Genomic DNA, 17560 nt, shown 5'->3' with positions numbered 1-17560 from the left:
AGTAGTGGGGAGGGAAGGGAGCTGGGCAGGGAAGAGACGCGGCACAGGCTCCAGAGAGAGGGGAGACCCTATGTGCCAGGGACAGAAGCCGACGGCCTGGAGGAGAGAACAAGTAACACGGAAGACCCGCTCCACCGGCCCAGGTTGGCAAAAAACGTGGCTAGAACTGGATCCTGTCTCCTCAGGAAGCCGCTGGCCGCCCGGTGGGGCGGGGAGGGGCGGGGACGGGAGGGTCTACTGCAGCAGGCTGGCATTAAGGAGGCGGAGCCGGAGCAGGCCAAGGGTGGTGCGGCTGGTTAAAGCAATATACATTATGTACAGATGTGGTGAATCCGTCCGCTCGGCCCGCAGCGTCCTCGCCGGGCCCAGGTGCCTTGGCCAGGGGGCAGGGGCACCAGAAGGGAAGGGCAGGTCATCCAACACCTTCTTGGCACTCAAGGGGGGAGGGGAGGAAGTGCCAACGGTGGCGCCTCCCGATACAAAAACGTGGAAAGAATTCTTTAAATAACGGCACGAAACTGAGACTGTCCCCGAGGAGCCCCGCGGGGCCTCGGGCCGGGGAGCGGCCGCAGCGCAGTCTCTGCAGTGGGCTGGGGGCATTAGCAGCAGCGCTTCTTCCGTTTACTGTTCTTCGTGAGCTTCACCACGTCATTCTGCTGCTGCTGCTGCTGTTTGGCTAAGTTGTCTTTCTTTGCGCGGAGGACCAGCTCTGTGATGCAGCTGAACATCTGTGAGGAAGGAGGAGGCGGCGTGGGCCTCGGACCCGGCGGCGAGGCCCGGTGTGGAGAGCCCCATCGCGGAGCCGCGTCTGCCCGCCGGCTCGGCCACCACCCTGGGCCCCACTCCCCATTTGCTATTTCTACTCGTGAGGGCTTTTTGTACGTAGGTCCTCAAACCCTTTCCAGAAGGAGGTGGTCAATTCTAAAGGCCAAAAAGGAACAACATCAAAGCCCCGAGAGCTGTGTCTTAGGGAGAAATCAATCTCAGGGATTTTCCAGGCTTTCCTCTAAAGAGACGGAGAACCTCTCCACCTGGAATCCTGCTCTGGTGACAGGCCAGAGGAACGCAGAGCCTGCCCACTCCACGCCACATCACTGCACATCCCCCCAGAACCCTCCCCTGGCCCCACCCTAAGACGTCCTTGTGGTGCCAGGACCCAGTGGATTCCCCCCCACCACTGCCCGCCAACCCACAGTCCTCTCCTCCACTCTGCCAGGAAAGGCATCAAGCACTTGACATAATTTGCTTCACTTACTGCTCACAACCCAGGAGGCAGGGACTCTCACCCCACCCCGATCTACAGAAGGACAAGGTAGCAACCTGGAGAGATGAAGTCCCTGCCCCAGGTCCCACAGAAAGGCCCGTCTTGTGATCCCAGCCTGACTCCGAGGCACCTGGGTTCCCTGTCACCGTGCAGTTGGATGTCCAGGACACAGTGGGGGATCCAGGCTTCCCTGGGTCTCCAGATTCCACACACTGTGGGGCAAGACTCACCCGAAGCTACAAGCAACGCCTGCTAGGCTTGTGGCAAAAGGTCCCACTTCTCTCCCACAGACTCTCAACTACCTCCCAGCAGGCCTAGCAGAAGGGAAGCTGCCCCTGGCCGGAAGCTCAGCGGCTCTACAGGAGACCTGTCTCCCCAGAAGCCTCTGGGGGATGTGCAGCAGGGGCCCACCTGAAGCCTGGAGGCCACAGGGAAGCAACCAGGTGTCTGCAGGGAGGCCAAGGCCGCAGGAAAAGCCTTGAGAGCGGACAGGGGTAACAGGTGGCGCCGGGGAGGGCAGTGAGGCTGAAGACTGAGCAGGAACCCTGTGTGGCTGGGTTGTGGGCTGCGTCTCAGTGTGACTCGGCCTCTTACAAGTTGGGGGACAGACCTCAACTTGGAACCTCACGTCAGAGGACTGTTGAGACACAAGCTAACACGTGCAAAAGGCCTAGCGCGATGCCTGGCATCCAGTAGGCCCCCAGAAACGGCAGTTACTAGGAGGTTTTGTCAGGCACCCACGTGCTCTGGAGAGAGGAGGGTTGCATCAGCGGGACAGAGCTGGGGCCCACTCCCTCCCGTCCCCGCCCCCGGGGCCCAGGCCTCACCTCTTCCACATTGACATTCTCCTTGGCGCTGGTCTCAAACAACTGGATCCCCATCTGCCCTGCGAATTTGTAGGCGTCTTCTGTCTCCACCACCTTCCGCTCAGGGTCATCGTTCTTATTCCCCACTTCAAGGCAAAGCACAGTCAGCCCAGCCCTGCAGAAGTACCCCCTTGTCACCCTCCAGGCCACTGTCCCCACCCCGGGGGGGGTCCAGCCTCACCTAATATTCGGCACACATCATCACAGTTTTGGTTGATTTCATGAAGCCACCGCTTAACGTTGACAAAGGACTCCGCGCTGGTGACGTCATAAACCACGATGACCCCGTGGGTCCCCCGATAATACCTGCAGGGTCAGGATCTGTGTCAGAGCTTCAGCCTAGACAAGAGTAGCCCCGCCACGAAGACCGAGCCTGCCCGCGTCCGGATGGCGCTCAGGGAGACGATGACGGGGCCCAGGCTCTCCTGCACGACACCCAGCACCCCCTCTCCCTCCGACCCCGGCCGGGACGCTCAGCAGCACCGGTGCTCACGCTTGCACCCAAAGCACCGGGGAAGAGGGAGTGGCCCTGAGATGGTCAGTCAAGTTGTTCGAGTCCGCCACTAGCTTAAAACGTCTTTGAAGTTCTTGTTTTAGGTTTAAAATGCAAGTTAGTAACTTGTATTTGATGTCCTATTACCACTGGGCTTGTTTTAACATTGAAAGAATTTTTCTCTTCAAGCCTCTGAGTAAAATGCCACTCCAAGAAGACACAGCAGTGGCGAAGCCCGCCAGCGCGTCACTCACTCCACTTCTGACCCAGGGCTCATCCGTGCCGGTGGCAGCGAGCGCGTGGAAACCGCGTGCACAGCCGGGCAGAAGCTGTCCCAGAGGTGCCACCATCCGACCGTGCAGACCCTCCGGCCTGAGCTCAGCCAGAAGGTCTGGAAGGCAGGAGGACGTGAACGCTCCCCTCCAGACGCCATAACCCAAGCATTTACAGTTCAGAGGGACAGACGGAGGACGTGGACCCCACACGCCAGCCCCCGGGCTCCCGCTGCACCAGAGCCTCCGCGAGGATGCAGCCGGCGAGGCTGTGCGCGCCGCCGCGTCCTCACGACCGGCTCGTCGGCGCCCTGGCCAACTCTTCACTTTCTAGGCCCAGTCACAGGACAGAGGCTGTCCTGGTGCCACCTCTGAAAGGCTGTGGAACCCCGGGAGGGTTAGCGCAGGCACCTCAATCACCTCCTTCCTCAACGATAAAACGGACACATGAGTACTTGCTCTTGGGATGGCTGCGAGGAATAAAGGAGATGACTTGTTTCCACAAGGGCCAGTCATGAGTAGCCAACGGTCAAGGAACGGTGGCTCTTCACCATTACCACTATTCCTTCAGTGACAAGCCAGGGCCCCTGACACAGGCGGAAGGAAACCAAGGGACAGCGTGCGAGGCCGCAGCCGAAGACCAGGGCTGCGAACAGAAGCGGCCGCGCGGCACCCCGGGCTCCAGCCCCCTCAGGAGCCTGCGGGGTCTCCCTGCGCTTCATTCTGCCACAGCTCGGCCTTCCAGGGACACAGTGTCACTGCCCCGGGGAGCCCGCACCGTGAAGCCGGGCAGGGGCCAGGCCCTCCAAACCTGCTGCTGCTGGAGCGCCAGGTCATCGCCCACCTGGGCAGGCATGCGCGCCAGGACCAGGGTGACAGGCGACTGTCCCCGGCCAGCAAAGGCAGTTCGAGCAGAGGAACACACTTCCTAGCTCTCCTGCGTTGAAGACTATTGAAAATAACCAAGAAATGCTGAAAGGGCTTTATCGGAGAGCGAGAACCAGTCTGAGGACGAGTTCGGGGGCTCAGAGCTCCGACAAGAGGGACACCAGTGCTTCTGCGCCTCCTGTCACCACTGCCACCAGTAATCACACCCACTCACCCCTGCTCAGCTCAGCTCAGCTCAGCTCTGTGCCCAGCCAGCGCCCAACACTTTATATCCACCGCCCTATCAGTCTTCGCAGCAACCTGGTGGGACAGTCATGAGGGCCGCCATTTTACCCCTGAGGCCACAAGGCCACGTGCAATGACCTGCTGAAGTCACGGTGTCTGGGTCTGACTCCTGGTCCAGGGCCAGCCATCAAAGGGGCTTCCTTTCCTCACCATCCAGCACCTTGTTACTCACTCCTCCCTGACGTGCACCCCAGCCATGCTTCTCTGGGTCAGCAAACCCCAGCCTCAGAGAGATAAGAAACGGGGTGACAACAGGGCTCCTTGTCAGGCTAACAGGACGCAGTTTTAGTTTCTCTTTTAATGCTCTGAATCAGAAAAAGCCACACTACCACACCCCGACTGCCCCAATCCCTGAGAACAACTCCTGAACTCTCCCCCAAGACTCCCTCCTCCTTCCCCAGCGCCCCTCACGGGACGTCGTCTTTCCGTGCCCCCTCGGCATGGTGTGCGCAGCGCCTCCTGCCTCATGAGGCACAGAGTAGGGGACACAGGATGGAGCTTCCTCAGCGTCCCCAAGACCGGCAAGATGGCAGCAGGGGGCTGAGCCCGTGCTCCCCAGCCACCACTGTGCAGCACTGCCCCCTTCTCGGGTACCCCAAAACACACACACTGCCCTCCACTAGCTGAGCTGCTCAGTGTCACCAACAGAAGGAGGAGGCGGTTCACCCCCTGCCCACCCTGACCTAAAAGGAGGTGACCTCAAGGTGGCCACAGGCTTCTCTGCACCCCAGCCCACTGCCCTGCCCAAAGCCCTTTTCACAGCCACAGGCCCAGTACTCTCGGCCACCATGACTTCCCAGAGCGGCTTCAACCTACAGGAGACATCAGGGCATCTGCCTCAGCCCCAGTCCCTCGGCGTGGGGGCCAGCAGGGAGCAGGGCTGTGGACTGGACCAGAAGGCAAGAGCTTTGGCATCAAATGGGCCTCACTTCAACTGTGCCCTCGCTGGGCCTCAATTTTCTCACGCATAAAATAGAAATAGTCACAGACTCTTTATTTGGGATTAAGTGAAACAAACTCAGTAAAATCCTCAGTGACAGTCCCAGCTCAGAGTAAGGACATCTGGGGCTGGGGGCCCAGACCTCCCGACCTAGACAGGTGGTCCTGTTCAGGTCTGGACGCTTGGGCTGCCCACGCCATCCATCCTACCCCAAGGAGCCTCAGACCCAGCAGCCCTCCTTAAGGCCTTACTGGCAGTTGCTAAGACACAAGGGGACTCGGGCAGATCGTCAGCAAGTAGTCACAGCTGCACCGGCAGAGGGGTCTAGGGCATCACCCGCCATGGCGCACGTGTGCTCGGCACCGCTGGCCCAGTGCCAGAAGCCCCTCCTGCTCGGGCAGCCCACCCACTAGCCTAGTCCCTCTCCCTGCCTGGCAGCACCTCTAAGAGTCCCCCCACGACACTCCCCGCCTCCACCGTGAGGGCTTCTCGTCCCTCAACGTCCCAATGCACACAAGATCCTGAGGAGTCTCCAGATGGGCGGGCAGCCTGGGGTCTGTGCCCTTTCCAGGCCGAAGGGAGGAAAGGGATCTCTGGCCAGAAAACTCACACACTTTCCCAGGAGACCCCCGTCACACAGGAATGTCGGGCGGAGGCAAAGGAGAGGCCTATGAAAGAAGCAACGACTGACTGCAGGCCCAACAGCAGCTCCTTCTCTGCACACACCGGGGGGCGCCCCAGCTCAGGCCCCGGCGCTCACACCAGGCCCACTCTCAGAAGTCCCTCATCTGTAAAATGCAGAAAGCAACAGTGCCGACTGCAGCGGGCGCAACGAGATCGTCCGGGTGAAGCCCGAGCACAGAGCACCTGGCACAGAGGACTCGGCATTAAAGCCAACCCTAAGGAGAAACCCTCTGGGAAACTGAAGCACAGAGAGTTGAGGCAACTTGCCCAAGGTCACACAGCAGAACAGAAATACAAATTCCGAACCGTCTTCAAAGCCCTGCTCCTTCCTGGAGGCTGTTCTATTAACAGCCCAAGAACCGAGAGCCCCTCCACAGGTCCACAGGGCTCCTGCTGGGTCCCCCTCTTTCCAGCTAAGGACCACAAAGGTGCTGCAGCAGCAAAGGAGGCAACCCACTGGGTGAACCAGGTTCCTGGTAAAGGAAGGGGAGGCAGAGGAGGGGAGGCAGAGGAGGCCTCCCGACGGCCTCCTATGTACCAGTGCTCCTTCCTGGCCTCTCAAAAAAGAGAAGCCTCCTCCAAGTCGGGGCGGGTGACAGGAGGCTGCACAGCCGACCGTGGCTGTCACAGCTAGCAGCGAACACGAGTCACTCACTGTGTCTGACCATGCCACATCCCTGTTCTTCCGTTTTATATACCAAGGAGCTGAAGGGTAGGTGAGCTGGCGGACTCGTACTATCCCGCCAGCCCCCAGAGCCACGGCGCTCAGCCACCAGCCGCCTGTGGACAGCAGCCCACCTTGTCGCCTCCTCCTCTCACGCCACACCAGCCACTGTGGCCAGCAAGGAGCTTGCCTCCTGACAGCTCAGGGGCCCGCCCCAGTGACATCTCAGGGAGCCCGGACACCCGACATGTGTCCACAGACAGGTGGCGAGGGGAGAGAATGGCGGGGGCCGGCCCGACTCACGTGGAGGTGATGGTTCGGAAGCGCTCCTGCCCAGCGGTGTCCCAGATCTGCAGCTTCACCTTCTCCCCGTTGATCTCCACGGTCCGAATCTTGAAGTCCACTCCGATCGTGGTGATGTAGCTGCCTGCGCACACACACACGTCAGCCAGGCCCACAGGGCACCCCGTCCGGAAGCGGCCTCAGCCACACAGGGGGCCCCGCTCTCCGCAGTACTCCCTGCTGGCTCTTTGTGCCCAGCGCGTTCCGGGCCCCGGGGACAGAGCCCTGAACAAGGACGACAAAGCCCACCACCCCACGGACCCCTCAGTGGAGGTGAGGGCGAGAGGACACAATGAGATGAAGTGAGAAAGACCCCATTTCCAGAGTGAGGAGCCCCACAAAGGAACGGGAACCAGGATGAGACCGGGAGGGGCAGGCTCCTTTCATGAGATGGGTGGGCGCAGATGTGTCAGCAGTGGCCTGAGCGTGCTGGGAGACCCAGGCCACACTCTGGGGTTTCTCTTTCCTGTGCTATTCCCAACACTGTAAATGACCCACAACATTACCATCCTCACACACAAGTCACGACCTGCATTTTGGAAAACACTGCTGCAGGCAGAGGAGACGGAAGCAAAAACAGCAATGGGGGAGGGGGGCGTGTGTGACATGCAGTGGAGCACGCAGTGGGAGGCAGGCAGGGGGACTGGAGGCCAGGTCTCAGGGTCTTTGTGCCATTTTCACGAGCTTGGCCTTTCTCTGGCGTGTGGCAGCGCGGCACTGAGGGGTCTGAATCAGAGCCCGAACCGCACTGGAAACACTTCATTCGGGCATCTCTGTGAAAGACGGAGTGGAAGAGAAAAATCTAGCCACTGTCGCGTCCCGCCCGCCTGGCCTACAAACAGCAACATTCCTGCTCTGTTTGGGGCAGACTGTGTAACACAGTGCTGCAGGCAAGACCCACACACACCCAACTATATGGAGCGCAAAGGAGGGGTCAAAGTTCAGGGTGGGGCAGAGATCGAGGAAGGCTTTGGGGAGGAAGCCACACTTGGGCCTGGAAAAAACAGGCACCATTTCCAAGGCCGGGAGAAGGTGGGGGGCAGAGCCCCGAGCACCTCATCAGTGGAGCCCCGGGCTGCTGCCCAATATCCTTACCCGCCGCGCGGCCCTCGCCCCGGGGAAGCGCAGGGCGCCGGTGTCGGTGGTGCCAAGCTGGAGGAACCCCTGGTACGGACTCTGCCCGCGTGAGAAGGCCGCAGAGGCGTGCCAGCCCCGGAAAGAGCTGCCAGAGCCCCAAATGGGCGAGATGAATTCACCCCTCGGGTGTGGGATGGGCAGAAGCTGCTGTGACGCTTTGGCCCAGAACCAATGATGGACTCCACTAAGAGGCTGGGGGTAGAAATGGGAAGGAGACCCTGCCCGGGAGACCAGAGCTGAAAGCTCCCAGGAGTGAGCAAGAGGGGCACGAGGAGGAAGAGCAGCGCTCCAGACCCTGAGGTGCTGCCGGGCCCAGGAGTTCCCATCCCTGAAGGGAACAGCAGCAACGGCCAGCGGCTACTGCGGGAGGGATTCCTTAGTCCGGGCACTGGGACTCCGGGCGTCTCGGGTAACCCTCGCAATAACCCTGCGTGGGAGGGACGCCGAGGGGTCCCACTTCACAGATGGGCTGAGACTTAGCGGCGCCCAAGGGCACACGGGGCAGACAACCCTTCCTGACTTCACACCAGGGGTGCCGCAGGGCTGCTGTCGGACCAAACCCAACTCTCTACCAAGAGGGAAGTGTTCGCCACGTAATCACTTCCTAATTGCAGCGCGCTGCCCGACTGCAGCGCACACATTCCGACGACAGAGTCATGTTCGGTCCTTGATCGGAGAGGCCAAGCCAACCGGAAACCTCTGCAATGAATCTGACATTCAACAAACAAAAACGTGTCCAGCTTCACCAGCGATCGGGAACACACACGCTTCCGGGATAGCACGTTCTGCCCACTAGCTTATTAGCAAAAACGAACACTAAGACGCAGCACTGATCAGAGCTGACAAGGGGCACTTTTGACCGCTTCAGGGGGAGCGTCACTTAGCACAGCTTCTTTAAAAGACAAGTCAGCATTTTCAACTGCCTTTAGCCCCTGACCTCGTTAGCATTAACTCCCCTTCTACACAAGGATGAACATATGACCCGTCCCACCTAATGCATCACTTAAACCAGAAGCAGCCAGAAAGCACGCACACGTCGGGAGCACGGCTGCTGAAGGATGAAGGTCCACGCACACGCGGCCCAAAGACCCACAGGCATTCGGAAGAAGCAGAGGTCTGCTAGAGATGGGGAAGAACGAAGGCCAGCTGCCAACCCACCGCATGCCGAGTTGGAAAAAAGCCAGGAAGACACACACATGCTGGACAGAAGCTCCCGGGACACGAGAGCAGGGGCCGGTGAAGGGCTCCCATTCTTCACCTCGTAAGTCTACCTGTTTGACATTTTATCCAGGCATGTACTAACTAGTAATATTCAACTTTTCTTTTTCTCCCTTAAATGCTGGGGCACAAGGTCTCTGGGTGGAAAAGGGATGGGTCCACAAAAGGATTTTTTGAACCAGACAGACAGTAGGCAAAGGCCTGGCCAGGTAAAGGGATCTCAAACCCAAAATACTCCAGCAGCACCCCACGGGCACACTCACCTGAGAAAGTGTTGTCTGCAAAACGTAACAGTAAACTGCTCTTGCCCACACCTGCAGGAGAGAAAGCAGGAGATGAGGGGGGTGGGCGTGCGTCGCTCCCTCCAGCCCAGTCCTTCAGGGAGATGGCGCCCAAACGCGGACTCCTAGAAGCTCAGCAGACCCGTTGCCCACCTCAATGCTGCTTTTTATCTCCCTGATCGGCCACACACCAAGACCATCTCTCCCACTCAACGTCTGACCTCTCCCTCTGTCCTGGTGCGAGATAAGCTGCAGAGTCCCGTGGGGAGAGATGAGAAAGGGGCTTCTGCCCAGGCCCTGTGCTGATGAGACCCAGAGGAAGATACCAGATGAGAGAAATAAAGCAGGGGGAAGGTCAGCCATTTGAAACAGCCAAGTGTGTCTAAGCCACACGGTCCCTAGAAAAGCATACACTGAGTGGAGCCCCAATTTGTGTGCAGCATGAGACGAGGAATTGTGGACCTAAAAGGGACCCTTGAGATTATCGAGGCCATTTTATAGGTGAGAAAACTGAGGCCCAGACAACACAAACCAACTGCCAGCCATCCTCCCCCTGCTGATGTCACTGCCAGCTGGATTGGTGGGGGTGGGGAGGTCCACCTTACACTTGTCAGCCCAAGAGCTCACACGTGCTCAGACCGTTTCACTTACCACAGCAACCCCTAGCCTACTTGTCCCAAGAGCAAGCAGAATCCCATAAGCTTGGCTTCCCTTTACCTTAAAACGAGCAGCACTAGACTGTGCACCTGCCCTGTCTCCCCCATCCCATCCCCTACCCCTGCCAAGCCTGAGGTCGACTGGGTGAACCAACCACAGAAGGAAAGAATCGGAGCCCACAGAGCTGTGTGTGCGATGGGCCCCTGGACGCGCCTGTAATTCCCACTCCGTCTCTGAAGAGGCACCCGGGCCGCGGGAAGCTAAGCATCTGGCCTTCGGGGCCTCCGCGGGGACGCACGGGGCTGCGACGTGAAGCCAGGGCTCTGGGGTGCGCTCTGATACACACTGCCAGGGCAGTCTTCCTGTACCTGGTTCAGAATGTGGAACCAAAAGACCCGAAAAGGGCTCCTGCACCTCCCTCCTGTCAGATCCGCAGCGGCAGCGCGGCCACAGCTGGCAGGAGGAGAGCTTCCACCAGGGTCTCAACCCCCCCCCCCCCCCCCGCAAGCTAAGTGTACACTGGTGCGGAGGAGCCCGTAAGTGCTCATCAGAACGTGAGAGGACGCTGCCTCCGTCCGTCTCCCGTGTTGCTTCTCGAAACCTGACCAACCCCAGACATCCTCTCCGGCCAGCTCTCTCTGATGCTCTCTTCTGGGAACTGTCCTGGGACACCCAGAACTTGTTTCTTGGAGTGAACCTTCCCTTCCCAAGGACAGGGGTGCGGCTCTGAGCAGATGGGCGCTGCACCCGCAGTACCTGCTGCTCAGCCCCTGGGCCTGCCGTGCTCCTGCTCGGGGCCACTTCCTCCTTGTCGCCTCAGTGAGGCTTCCTGCTGAGCCCAAGGAAAGCCCAAGCCCTGGGCTGGGTCCCTCACGGGGCTCTGCCCAGCGCTGACACACCATCAGGCCTGCCGGCTCCTTGGCTTCCTCCTGGAGCCTTCTGGGTCTGCTTACTCAGCTAAAAGCTGCGTCTGGGCCACTAGCTGCGAGTTCCTCTAGGAAGCAGATCTTGCCTGCCTTGGCCTGGATATTTGCAGTGCTGGAAGCGGGCTCAGCACTCAGCAGACACCGACAAAGCACGGCTGAATGAACTCAGGACCAAACAACAAACACCGATCGCCCGGACGGCTCTGCTGTCTGATGCTATGACCACGGCGCTCACCGAAGCCAAAGCAATGGTTTTCAACTTTCAGGGGCAACAGAATCCTTCTTGAAAATTAAATTTTATCTGAATCCCATATATCTAAAACAGGTGTGGAAGGTGTGCCTGGGTGGCTCAGTCAGTTAAGCGTCTGACTCTTGGTTTCGGCTCAGGTCACGATCTCAGGGTGGGACTCAGCCCCCTGTCGGGCTCTGCACAGGGCATGCAGCCTGCTTAGGGTTCTCTCTCCCTCTCCTTCTGCCTCTCCCTTCCCACCGATGGCTCGCGCTCTCTCTCTCTCAAACAATAAAATAAAATAAATAAAAGTAAGGGGAGTTGCTCTCTCTGCAAGAAGCAAGGAAACAGCAGTGTGCCCTCCAACTTGGTCTCTCCGAGTCCCCTGCACACACCCCTGTGCTCAGCAGAGCTGCTGAAAACCACCAGGCTGCAGAACCACCACTACGGTCACCACAGTAACTGCTGCTCTGGGCCTGACCCCAATCTCCAGCATTGCTCTTCGCTTTGAAAGGAAGAGAAACCCCACCCTCAGAAATGACCTCCCTTAAATATCCCTGGAAGAGGCCTCCTCGGGAAAACATGCTCTTGCACTCATCCCACAGCACTGGCCGAAGGGAGGACGTAATATGTACCAATCTACTTTCAGCACTGCTTAAGACAAGGGCTTCCCAAGAACCGTACAGAGCACGAAACCCAACCAGTCCAGCCCCATCACCTTCTACCCTGCAAAGAGCACAGGCAGCAGAAGACAGATTTATTCGGCAAACACCGCACGTGCCCCTCAACCATCACCACTCTCCCCTGCTCCCTGCCTACACAGATGCTCAGGTCCTCAAAAAGCCCCCACAAAAGTCCCCACCCTCAGCTCTGCTCCTCCTCTGGGCTACAAAAAGTTCCCTCACCGTCTGGGCTTCAGTTCTGGACAGCTGAAGTCCCTGAGACCTTCGAGTAAAGCGCTCACAGTTTTAATCCTGGCTCAGTCACCCACTCACTGTACAACCTCAGACAAGTCACTTCCTCTCTCTGAGCCTCAGCTCACTCATGTGCAAAGTGAAAGGCTCTAACTAGTTCTCTGACGGCCACTCCAGCCTCCAGGTTCTAAGAATGAGGATGGCTGGCCACACAGATCAGACGAAATGCTATTACACTTCTGTACTATAAAGTCAGAAGAACGTTGGAAAAAGTGTAGAACGTCGGCCATAAAGAAGAGCTGCAAAAGCTGAGGGAATGTATCCCAGAAGCATGTACAATGTGACAGAGTGGGAAGAAGAACTCTAGATTTTGTAATAAAGAAGCGAACACTCATTGAGGGCCCGCCCGGCCTGACACCAGCTGCTCCCGCATCGCACTGATGTGCATTAGCGCTTGGCTTTGCCTGTGATGAGCTGTGTGACTTCGGGCAGGGCAGTCAGCTCCTCTGAGCCTTAGTTTCCTTATGTGACAAACTGCACAGGGAGCAGGTGAGAACCAGATCAGAGTGTCCACAAAAGCATCTGAAAAACCTGAAAGCCTCCCCGTAAGCAGCCAGTCCTGGGCCATCCCTCATCCTCTCCTCCTCGCTCAGGTGCCATGCTCAGTCTGAACCGAGGCTACCATCTCCCAGGCTCATAAGGGTCCAGCTTTGACTCCTATACCTGATGTACTTCTACAAGCTTGGACTGAGCTAGGAGCCAGCCACATAACTTAGCGAGTCTTCTCCCACACCTGACTTCTGAGTGAAAATCAACACAGCAGGCAAAACGTACTGTGAGGAAGGGGGCCAGAACCACCCCCTCGGTTTTACAGAGAAAAGCCAACAAGCTGCATCCTCTTGCAGAGTTTATGCTTTTTCATTTTTGGATATCAACACACAAGCCCTAGAGGGATAAGGACCCCTGACCGTGGTGGGCTTACTTTCTCTCCAAAGGGAGAGAAATTACCCTGGTGTCGGCCCCTGGGAACAAAGGCCGGGGCTGAAATCAAATCCTTTAAAAGCGTAAGTCTCGGGACCCTGAGGAATGCCAGACTCCATCTCCAAGGGTTAGTCTACACAGCTCATCTAGTTTTCTTTCATTCAAACCACAACGAATCCACCCTCCACCCATCTAACTCCTTCCTTGACCACAGCTACTCTGCATCTCCCTCGTTGGCCCCTAACTTTTCCCCTTACCTCTCCCTTCCACCAGTAACCACAGAAACCTCAGCCATCCTTCACTGGATCCAAACCACCAACCACATCCCAATCTAGCTTCACAGTGAGATCAAAACCCACTCACTTCCACAGCCAGCTATAGCCCAGTGTCACCCAGCACTCCTCCATCAGCGTCTCACAACTCCTTTGATTTACTCCCCCCCACTGCCCCTTTCCTTCAACCCATGGGCTCCACCACCAATCTAGCCTCTGCCTTCAGTCATATGACTCCCCTGCCCTCAACTCAGGTCTGGTCTATAAACCTGGCATGCTCCCAAGCCTTCTTCCCCATCATATAATCCCAGCACCTCAGCTATGCTCCCATAAACCTCCTAGGGCCTGCCTCCCTGACCTCTTGGTCACCCCATAAACCTGCTTACCTGCCACACTCCAAACACCTCTAAAACCCTCCACCCTTTCCCAGTAACCAACCTGTCTTTTCTAGGAACTTAACACTGATTCATTCATTCATTCATTCAACAAATGTGTTTTAGGCACCTACTGGTTGCAAGGCACTGCACCAGGCCCTGGAGAAGATGCACTGCATGGAGCTAGGAGCTCTCCCAGAGAGCATACGTGGTCAAAGCCCTTTTGCAATACTGGCTGACCCACCTCCAGTACCCATCTAGTATACAGTACGTAGCAGCAAACACGTACTGAGCACTCTCTACGTGCAGGCACTGTTGCCAACACTATGTGTGCATTATCTCACTGAACACTCACTGAGCCCTGAGAGGCAGATGCTACTATTACTCCATTTTACAGATGGGGAGACAGAACCACACGGGTAATAACTCAGCAGGAATGTGCCAGGCCCTGTGCAAGGTAATCCCATGAGAAAGGTTCTGGGATTATCCCTAGTTTACAGACTAAGAAACTGAGGCTTACAAACGGCACTAATAATCACATCAATAGCTAGCACCTACCCAGGGCTGACATTACGCCAGGCTGGGCGCTAAGCACTTTCCCAGCTTTATCTCATCTAACAGTCATACCACCCAGCAAGGCAAGTCCCCACCTCACAGATGAGGGAACTGAGGCTCACAAAGGCGAAACAACTTGCCCAAGGTCACGGAGTAAGGAAGCTGGTAGTCCCAGAACTCGAACCCGGGTCTCTCCAACTCCAGGCATCGCGCGACTTGACCAAGGTCACACGTGAGGCAGGGGCAGGCGCGGCGAGAGGACCGGGGGCCCCAGCCCCGACCCCCATGCGTCCAGCCCCTCCGCTCCGAAGCCAGGTGCCCCAACCTCACCTCGAGGCTGCCCGCAGCCCCTCTACCCGCCCCTAGGGCCGGCGGCCGCCAGGCAGCCCCGCCCCGCGCGGGCCGGCACCTCCCCGCCCGCCTGCCCGCCCCGAGGCCCCCGCGGGCCGCGCCCGGCAGGGCCCACGCCGCGTCCGGCCGCCGCGGCCCTCACCGCTGTCGCCGATGATGAGCAGCTTGAAGAGGTGGTCGTAGTCCCGGGCCATGGCGGGCGGGGGAAGCACGCGCGGGCGGGCGGGGTCGGTGTTGGCCTCGCGATCCGCAGCTCCCTCCGGGCTGCTTCGGCAGCGGCGGATCCACTTCCCGAACAAACAGCCGGAACTGACAGAAACACCTCCCTCTTCTCCCCCTCCTCCTCCTCCTCCTCCTCTTCAGCAGCCGCCGCCGCTGCCGCCGCCACCTCCCTCCTTCCCGCCCCGCCCCGCCAGCGCGCAGGCGCAGCGTTTGACACCGCCTTTGCGCAGCCGCAGCCGCGGCCAGCCGCGCCCTCTCCGCGCTCGCGCCCCGCGCAGGCGCCCTGGCGGACTCCCGCGGGCGCGGGCGCGGGCTAGTCTTGCCTGCGTCTCGTCGGCGAACGTCGCCTCAGCCGTGCGCGGCCCGGGGGTTCGGCGAGCCGGGTTGCTGTGGACCCCTGAAGGACGCCGAGAGCGCGGGAGAAGCTCGGCCGTGGCCCGGGACGGACTGGCTCCTGCATCTTCGAGAGCCGCAGGCGCTGCGGAGACGGAAAGACCGGCACGCAGTGACCTTGGAGGCGGGGCTTACGCCGAGCTCCCGGTTTCTCGAGACCCGGGATCCGGACACTCCGCCCCCTTCCGCACGGACGCCGCCTCCGGGGTGCTGGTCCCGGGCCTGCGGACTGGACGTCCGGGTGGACGCTGGCTGCCCGGTATTGAGGGCCACGAGTCGCCTGCGGAGCGGAGCGTGAGAGGAGTGTGGCCTTTGAATCACCTCCTGGCCCCGTGACCCGGTGGAGCCTGAGTTGCCTCCTTGGTAACATGGGGAGGGCAGTTCCAGAGTCAGAGCCCCGTCCACCTTGACGCCGAGCCGGTGTGAGCGGCACCCGCAGCCCGAAGCAGCAGCTCCCTCCGCTTAGATTTCACACCGCCTACACAGTCACATCTCAAAAGCGTGTGGTTAGGAAGACCTGGGCTGCCGCCGGCAGTTAAGCGGGATTGGGTTTATCATCAGCTCCAGTTTTTTCCCCGTTTTGGAGTAAGTTCCAACCTGGCCTGAAAGTGAGATGCTCCTACTGCCATTGTGATTAGAGAATTACAGGGAATTCGAAGTTCTTATAGCCCTGTCCCTTTCCAGTCAAGTTGCTGTTAAGTATTTCTACTCGTTTTATCGTTTTTAGTTTGACTTTATAAGAAGTAATGCTCATGGTCAAAAAGCAAACTGTACAGAAGCTTACCCCAAAGTACAAGTTTTTTCTTCAGACCCCCTCTTCCCAGGTAACCCTTGTTAATAAGTTCCTTGGACACCTTAAGATGTCTAAGAAATATTTGTTGAATGAATTAATCATGGCCCCTCAAAGAATTTTTGTGTCTAAGCAAACAGATACACGTATGAATGTTGCCTTTTCTCTTTACCAACACGTTTGGGCGTTCTGTCATTTAACAGCTGTGTGGTATTACGCTGTCCTAGGTTTATACTGTAATTTAACCACTCTGCTATTGATAGGCACTCATGTTGTTTATAATTTTTTTTTTAATAAACAAGGTCACAGGGAAGATCCTTGAACAGCTCATGGAGTGTCCAACTCAAGTTCTGAGTTGTTTTTCCAGGAACTAAGAATCAAGTGTGGTGATGTCAAAACAACATGGGCTTGGAACCTGAAGGTACTGCCTGCAAGAGGAGCTGCTCATATGCCTTTCTTTTTTAAAAAAAAAAAGACTGATTTATTTTAGAGAGCACGAGAGCAGGCGGAGGGGCAGAGGGAGAGAGAGAAAGAGGACTCCAGGCAGACTCCACACTGAGCGTGGAACCCATCACTAAATAGTTACTGAGATTTAGGATAAGTCACATCACATCTTGGAGCCCATTTCCGCACAGAATAGTTGTGAGGCTGAGAGGTTTATAAATTATCTGGCACATACAGGCATGAGATAAACAGCAACATGCTGTTAGCCATGAGCATTTTGCACTGACTCATTCATACTTTCAGCTGTTTCCTATTGTAGACACCTGTTACACACGTTTCCAAGGCAGCCTCCTGGTATCAGGCTGCAGGATACTTTTACTCAAAAGTAGAGCAGAGGGGCACCTGGGTGGCTCTGTGGTTAAGCATCGGACTCTTGCTTTGGCTCAGGATGATCTCAGGTCCGTGAGATGGAGCTTCCATCAGACTCTGCTCAGTTCAGAGTCTGCTTAAGTTTCTCTCTCCCTCTGCTTCTCCCTCTCCCCAACCTCGTGCACTCACTCGCATCTCCCTAAAATAGATAAATGAATTTTTTTTTTACTCATTTGTCAGAGAAAGAGCACAAGCAGGGGGAACGGCAAGCAGAGGGAGCAGGCTCCCGCTGAGCAGGGAGCCCGATGTAGGACTCAATCCCAGGACTGGGGTTATGACCTTTACCAAAGGCAGATGCCTAACCAACTGAGCTACCCAGGCATCCCTAGATAAATGAATCTTTTTTTTTTTTTTTTTTTTTTTTAAGATTTTATTTGACATGGGCGCCTGGGTGGCTCAGTGGGTTAAAGCCTCTTCCTTCAGCTCAGGTCATGATCCCAGGGTCCTGGGATCGAGCCCCATATTGGGCTCTCTGCTCAGCAGGGAGCCTGCTTCCTCCTCTCTCTCTCTGCCTGCCTCTCTGCCTACTTGTGATCTCTGTCAAATAAATAAAATCTTTAAAAAAAAAAAAAAGATTTTATTTGACAGCACAAGCGGGGAAGGCAGAGGGAGAAGGAGAAGCAGACTCCCCACTGAGCAGGGAGCCCAGTGTGGGACTTGATACCAGGACCCTGGGATCATGACCTGAA

At 57.5% G+C, this 17560-nt stretch overlaps 1 protein-coding gene across 1 annotated transcript; it reads right to left on the bottom strand.

The window, feature by feature from the left end:
• Nucleotides 1–155: 155 nt before the first annotated feature.
• On the bottom strand, nt 156–14972 carry RAB35 (RAB35, member RAS oncogene family). The gene is made up of 6 exons (XM_032876168.1): nt 14736–14972; nt 9317–9367; nt 6660–6783; nt 2312–2436; nt 2092–2216; nt 156–728 (listed from the first exon to the last, which is right to left on the bottom strand). Exons 1-6 carry the CDS (start codon nt 14785–14787, stop codon nt 600–602), a joined length of 606 nt encoding a protein of 201 aa, XP_032732059.1. The 5' UTR covers nt 14788–14972; the 3' UTR covers nt 156–599.
• Nucleotides 14973–17560: the final 2588 nt, after the last annotated feature.

The sequence above is a fragment of the Lontra canadensis genome, unplaced genomic scaffold (assembly GCF_010015895.1).
Source record: "Lontra canadensis isolate GAN:19392208 unplaced genomic scaffold, GSC_riverotter_1.0 scaffold58, whole genome shotgun sequence".
Taxonomy (NCBI): domain Eukaryota; kingdom Metazoa; phylum Chordata; class Mammalia; order Carnivora; family Mustelidae; genus Lontra; species Lontra canadensis.
The sequence above is the reverse complement of the archived record's forward strand: the minus strand, read 5'-3'. Positions and strand labels throughout refer to the sequence as shown.